General features: G+C 62.1%; 1 protein-coding gene across 3 annotated transcripts in view; it reads right to left on the bottom strand.

The window, feature by feature from the left end:
* Positions 1 to 2807: 2807 nt before the first annotated feature.
* The window catches only part of Sin3b (SIN3 transcription regulator family member B), a 41304-nt gene continuing 37373 nt past the window's right edge, over positions 2808 to 6738 (bottom strand). For 2 of the 3 annotated variants that reach the window (XM_015489224.2, XM_015489225.2), the window contains exons 16-19: positions 6375 to 6467; positions 5369 to 5463; positions 4760 to 4964; positions 2808 to 4645 (exon numbers count right to left, since the gene is read on the bottom strand). In XM_015489224.2, the coding sequence (XP_015344710.1) occupies positions 4415 to 4645; positions 4760 to 4964; positions 5369 to 5463; positions 6375 to 6467 (624 nt within the window). In that variant the 3' untranslated portion in view covers positions 2808 to 4414. Of the gene's footprint in view, positions 4646 to 4759; positions 4965 to 5368; positions 5464 to 6374; positions 6468 to 6497 lie in introns of those variants that run through there. The other variant, XM_048795430.1, reaches the window with a different exon arrangement.

Genomic DNA, 6738 nt, shown 5'->3' with positions numbered 1-6738 from the left:
TGCCCCTCCCTCCGCCTGGGACGGAGAGGGACTGAGTCACCCTTCCAGGGTCCCCTCCCCTCCCTTCCAGCCCCCATATCCCTGCTTCTGGCGCTCTGTGGGGACACTATGCAGTACCCGATGGGCACCCTCTGTGCACATGGAAAGCAGGCTCGGGGTGGGTGACGGCACTCAGCGGTGTCCCTGCCACACAGACACCTCCACCTGTCCTGCATGGGGGAGCCCCACACTGGGGTCAGGGCTGGCCGCTGTGGTGGGGTGCAGGTCTGGCAGCAGGAGGGGCAGCCAGGGCCGGCTGGGGTCCGGGAGGACAATGTCAACTGGAGAGGGGGAGGGGTCCGCTCGGCCACTTCCTGCGTCACCAGAGTCCTCATCTAGCCACACATGCAACGATGAAGGGATCAGGCAGGAAGTGACTGTGCAGAGTCCTGGACAGAGCCAGCCTCCAGGCCTGAGAGGGGACCAAGGCTGAGAGCTCCGGCGGGGACAAGGGACTCCGCACCAGCATCCAGTTGTCCCTCAGCCCATGCCTGTGTTTCCTGGCCACGGAGATGGGGGCAGGCATCCTCCACAAGCAGAAGACGAGCCGGGTGTGAGCAGCACCAGGAACACCCAAGGGGCACCAGGGGGTACGGGGGGGCGCCCCGTGTCACTGGGCAGGGCAGGGCAGGGCGGGAAAGGGGGGTCTGGCAATTATGCATTGAAATCGTGACTCACGCGCTTTGACTCGGTTCCTGTCCAGGAATTTAGGCGAGATGCTCACGCTCAGGAAGACGTCTGGCCCGCGATGCTCACGGCAGCCCTGGGAAGGGGGGCCGGGATGTGCCCGGCAACAGCCCCTCCATGGGACGACGCTGTGACAGCACCAGCAGAGCCCCTATGAGGACATGTGACATCCCCATTACTGTCGGGCGGTGTCCTGGCACCTCTCCTTGGGGAGAGAGCTGGGGCCTGCTTTTCTCCGACTGGTTCTTTGTACTTTCGAATTTCCTACGTCCTGTGTTACTTGTCATAAAAACTGACATTATTTTTAAAATGCCGACTATTAGCCTTAAAAAGGGAGGATCTGTAACATGGAGGGAACTTGAGGACGTGATGCTGAGTGACAGAAGCCACAGAAAGACACACACTACCGACTCCACTCCTATGAGGTTCCCTGGGGTCGTCAAGTTCAGACAGAAAGTAGAGGGGCGGGGCGGGACCGGGCTGAGGCTTCCCTGGGGACAGTTTTATAGGATAGGAGCACTCTGGATATAGTGGTGACAGCGCAGGACACTGTGATTGTGCTCAGGGCCCTAATGGCACACTGAAAAATGGTCTCAATGGTAAATTTACATTATATTAATTCATTTATATTGTACATATTTGTATTTTATACATATTTTTAAAAAATATTTTTTTAAACAGAAAATTTGGCAAAGAGACCCAGGTCTTGTCTAGATTTCTTCATCTTCCAGTTCTTCGGGACCCCGGGAAGGCCCAGGGACTGTCCCCGAGCACCTCCTCTGCTGCCTCACTGGAGGTGGATGAGTTAGGTGGGCACCCACAGGCCTGCCACCCCCTCCTCTGTCCCTAGTGGGCGTCACCCTGTGGACGAGCACATTAACCCCTGAGCCTGGCCTGAGAACAGGGTGCCCGCCCATCCCCTGGGGCCAAATGTCACGCCCAGTGTCACACCGACAGCTCTGGGAGTCAGGGCCTGGGGTCTGGCCCATCCAGCCCTGGACGCCTGCCCTTCCCCTCCAGGCCCACAGACCACCCGCCCGCCCCATCTGCTCTGGGTCTCATGGGGCTGTGACCCAGGCGTCCGCAGGGCTGCTTCTTCCTCTGTAGCTGGTGGCAGTTTGGGTCCAGGCGGTGGGTGGTCGGAGCTCTCAGCAACCACAGGACCCCTGCTGCACTGCCCCTCTCCAGACACTGTTGGGTGATGACCCAGATCACATCACTGTCAGCATGTCGGTCAGACCCTGCCCACTGGAGGGCAGGGGGCTTCTCCGAGCATGTCCTCTGGTCCCTGTAGCACTTCTGACTGCTGAGGCCCTGGACACCTAGATGACATGGGCTGGGGACAGGACCACTTCAGCCAGGTTGACCAGCCTGCCCAGCAGCCCTGACCCTCTGGTGTGCGTGCCCAGGGCAGACTCTGCCTGTGCAACGCAGGGTGTGGGCACACCTGGGTCCTGGGAGGGAGGTTGGGCAGCTCTTGAGAGTGGGTTCTCTTGGGGAAGGGGAGGCCCAGGGACAAGCGGGAGGGGATGTGGACCCTCAGGGGAAGGTGGCATCAGCCAGGACTGTAAGCAGAGCTGTGGGCAGCAGTTATCCAGAGACAGGTGGGGGGCTGCCCAGGTATGAAGGGGTCGCAGACTGGAAGGCCAGGGAGCAGGCGGCGGGTGGAGGGTGGGGCCAGGAGGGAGGCTGGCTCTGTGGGTGCTGGTGCAGGCCTCAGGACGTGGGGTCCCAGGGGAGGCGACGGTCGGCGGGGCGCAGAAAGCCCAAAGCAGACACCACTCAACACTCAGGCGAAGGAGATGATTCTCATTTCTACTGAAAGCGGAAATGGAATTAGGACAGAACATTCTAGAAAATATTCCCACGTTGGGGCAGGCAGAGCTCGGGTGGGGTGACCTTGTGAAGGCCAGCACTGCCACTTGAGGGGCTGCCTTAACTCCTCTGGGTTTCAGGAACCAGGTCCCACCCCCTGGGGGGTCTTGGCACTTCCAGACCCTGGGTGGGCTCATGGGGACACTCAATGGCTCACTTGGCAGGGAGGTGTCTGGATTCTCACAGGAAATGACTGACAGAACCTCTTGATTTTACGTCAATATTTAATTTTTAACCTTAATGTGCAAATAAATAGAAATGGAAAACTACATCCAAAACAGCTGCGAAGGAAGGACAAGCCCAGAACAGAAATTCCTCGGGAACGGAGAGCGCTGCTCCACAGAAGCATGCGGGAGGTGGGACGGCCGCGGGGAGGGGCTCGGGCCTCCGGAGCACCCAGGCCCTCAGTCTCCCCCTGGCCACAGGTGAGGCGCGGGGAGGGCTGCGGGCTGGGCGGGCCCGGGCGGCCAGCTGCGGGACTGGCTCCGGAGTCCCCGAGATCAGATCCCCTCCTAGGAGACCAGGCTGCGTACAAAGTGCCTGCGAGGCACTTGGGACAGGCAAGGGCCCCGTGGTGGGCTCATGGGCTCAGAAGTGCCCAGGCCTGGGGTCACAGGTGTTGGGAGCCTCCAGTTCCACAGGAAACTTCTAGAAACACGTGTTTGCTTCCTGGATCCTTGAGTTTGGCACAGCTGTGCTGCAGGAGGCTGAGCTCGGCTGCTCTGGGCCAGCTCCAGCTCCGATGCTGGGACTGGGCAGGGGGCTGGGGGAAGAGGTCCGAGACGCTGGCCCAGTCTGTCCCGTGGGATCTGGCAGAAAGAGCCTGGGGGCCAGTGAGGGACAGGTCACCTCAGCTCTTCGCAAAGAGAGAAAATGACCCTGGGAGCAGCTGAGCTGTCCCGGAGACAGGTAGAGGGCTGCGTGGCTGCTGGGGTGGTGCTGCAGGACAGGGCAGCTAGGGCGGACTCAGCGTCCAGAGACCCCAGCCCTAAGAAGCCGCAGGACTGGGCTGCTGCAGAGGTAAGGGCCACTAGGAGAGCGCTAAGGAACAGATGCGTGTGCGCACACATGTACTTCCAGGACCCCCACTGCAGGGCAGGACCAGGTGCCCCAGGGATCCCCGGGTGGGGACACCACTCTAGAGAGGCACCTGGCCTGAGCCCCTCCCCTCAGGGACAGGGAGTGGCTGCTGGATCAGCAAGGGGTCTGGCATCTCTAATCCAGAGAGGGGTCTTCTAGGCACAGACGCCGGTTCCAGGTCTGGACAGTTACGGTGGGAGCCCCAGCGCTGGGCTGGAGGGGCTCTTCTCAAGAATGACCAAGGGTGCCCATCACTGGCTGCGTGACTGACACCCAAACCCTCAGGCAACGTTTCTGGGGAGCTGGGGAAGGACCTGCTTTACAAGCGGGTCCACCCAGGGCCCAGCTACTTTGGTGTCACGGTCTTGGGGACACCCAGCCTCTCCCAAGCACAAGCCTTGCATATCTGTCACCTGTGACTTTTCCAAGACACTGGGACTTCAGGGTCAGTGATGGCACGTGCCCACCCAGCAGGGATTTGGCACCTGATGCACAGTGGGGCTCCTTCTGGCCACCCCTGGGGGGCGGGGCTGCACCCAGGGCCCAAGTGCAGAGGGATCAGGTTTGGCACAGGACAGGCCCACACGAGCCAGGGAGCCCAGGGGAGGCAGGGCCTTGCTCTGGGGCTGGCTGTCCCGCAGCAGCAGGGCTGGGGACATGAGGCCCCAACTTGTTCAGGAAAACATCCCAAGGACGGAGGCTGTGGCCGAGGGCGCGTCACTGCTCGGGCTGCTCAGGGCGAGGCAGGGTGGCGGCTGTACTGCACGCGGTAGCGGGTGACGGGCAGGCCGTGCACGTGCACCGTCTCGCAGAGCGTCTTGCAGGGCACCATGTCCTCGTCCTCCTCACCCATGAGCCAGTCCTGTACCAGGCTGGCTGCCTCCACGGTCACATTGTCCTCTAGCCAGCGGCTGTGCCACTCCTCGAAGTGCTGGTGGTGGCGGAGCAGCACCAGGGGCTGCACCTGCAGAGAGGAGGGGCGTTAGGGTGGCCAGGGACCTGGGACAGAGGGCCGGACCCACGGTCCCCAAGGTGCAGGAATCAGATGCAGGCGCCCGATCACAGAGGGAGTCGGCACCTGCTTGGCCCGGCAGAGGGTCCCGCGGCGGTACATGTAGTCCTCAGAGTTCACGATGAACACCATCTTGTGGGTGCTGAGCTTGAAGCGGCAGTCCACGTCGCATGCGCTCTCCACCCCAATGAGCCGCTTCCAGGAGCTCTTGGCCTCACCGCGCAGCGCCCGCACCTGTTCACACTGCCAGCGCCGGAATTTCTTGAGGTTCCTAGGAGCAAGAGGAGGTGCCAGGGACGCCCCGGGAAGAGGAGGAGGTCTGCAGGCCAGGGAACTCCTGAGCATCCCGAGGACCTCCTGGGGCGGGGCGTATGTATCGAAGCAACCAGAAACCAGCACATCTAAACTCCGCCGAGGCGATCTCAGAGCCACCCTCTGCCACGCCTGGCCGGACCCTGCCAGTTCCCGAGGCTACTCCCTCCGGGGCTGGCGCTCAGGGTCTCGGCCCAGCTCCTCTGCTCCCTGGCTGGGGGATGCAGCCCCACAGTCAGTGGGGGCCTCTGAAATGGGCCTCCACCCCCGGCCCCCCTACAGTTCTGCTGGCTTCAGACTCAGCCTCGGGAGGGCAGGGCCGCCCCTCAGGACAAGCCAGCCCTGGGTATGAGCCTCACTCACCTCTGCAGGAACACGGGTTTCAGCAGGAAGCCCTCGGTGGGGGAGCTGGACGCGCCCTCAGTCCCCACGTACTGCTCCATGTAGCGGGCCAAGTGCTGAGGACAGGGAGACAGCGTGACTCCTCCAGGCAGGGCCACAGGCCCTCGCCCTGGCCCCAACTCAGGAGCTCATGGAGACCTCCACCCTCCCTCCCCAAAGCCTAAGGAGGCCAGAAGTCACCGAGGGTCTGATCTGTGTCAGAGACCACCACACGTCGCCTGCAACCAAGGACTTGGCCAGGAGGTGACACTACAATCAGGTCATGTTCAAACAGGGCCTGTGACCAGTATTCCAGGCATCTATGGCTAAGTCCAGGCTGCATAATGGCCTTCCGGTGGGTGTCACATAAAACCTCACTCGGGGGAATGGGAGGGAGGGACTCCTCACAGAGAGACTGGGGTCCAGGACGAGCAGTGGACAGGAATGGATGTCAGGACACAAACAACAGGAAGGGGAGACCAGACGGGACCTGGGGCTGGGCAACAGCAGGGCTCAGCAGGGTGGCCATGGCCTGTGTGGTCAAGGGATTCCACCCACTCCCCGTCCTGCTCAAGTCAGACCTGAGCTAAGTGATCACATTTCCTGGAAACTCCTGGAAGGGGGTCTCCACAGTCATGGAAGAGGCCAGGAAGGACCCTCCCCGGGAGCCTTTGCAGGAGTGTGACCCTGCCACCACCTGGACCTGGGCCTCCGGCCTCCAGGATCTGCAGTAGGCGGTTCAGCTGCCGCCCGGAGGTGGGCGTGCCCGGGAGGCCCCAGGCCCTGCCTGTCCTGCTGACCTGGACATGTGGGTACAGGGGCTGGAAACAGGCAGCAGGGAGGCTCTGCCTGTAAGGAGCCACTGCTGGAATGGTGGCCAGCAGCCCCCTGGCCAGTGTGTGCCCAGGAGCCTCGCCACGCTGTCCCTGGATGCTGTCCCCTCCCCTATGCAGCATGCACATGCATGGATTTGGGGCTGGGGCCTCACCTGGACCTCCACAGGGTCCTCTGTCTGGGCCTCTTCAGTGTCCAGTAGCTCGATGGTCATGATCACCTGTCCTTTGCGCTGAAGGAACATCACCTGGGGTGGAGGCGGGGAGACAAAAGCCTAAAGCCACCTAGACAGCCTGGCTGGCCAGGACAAGGTCACAGGACATCGGTCACCTGCTCTGCCACCTTCCAAGGCCCTGATGCTTCCTTGTAGGCTGCGGGCCTCGCAGGCCCTGCACTCACCCTCGCAGGCCAGGCCAGTGTCTCAGTCTGAGCAGGTGAAGCACGTGGTACCTCGGGCCACCCAGCAGCCAAACCAGCGTCCAGCCCTCTCCGCAGCCGCCCCTGGGGGCTCCGGCACT

This window comes from Marmota marmota, unplaced genomic scaffold (genome assembly GCF_001458135.2).
Source record: "Marmota marmota marmota unplaced genomic scaffold, marMar, whole genome shotgun sequence".
Classification (NCBI taxonomy): domain Eukaryota; kingdom Metazoa; phylum Chordata; class Mammalia; order Rodentia; family Sciuridae; genus Marmota; species Marmota marmota.
The sequence above is the reverse complement of the archived record's forward strand: the minus strand, read 5'-3'. Positions and strand labels throughout refer to the sequence as shown.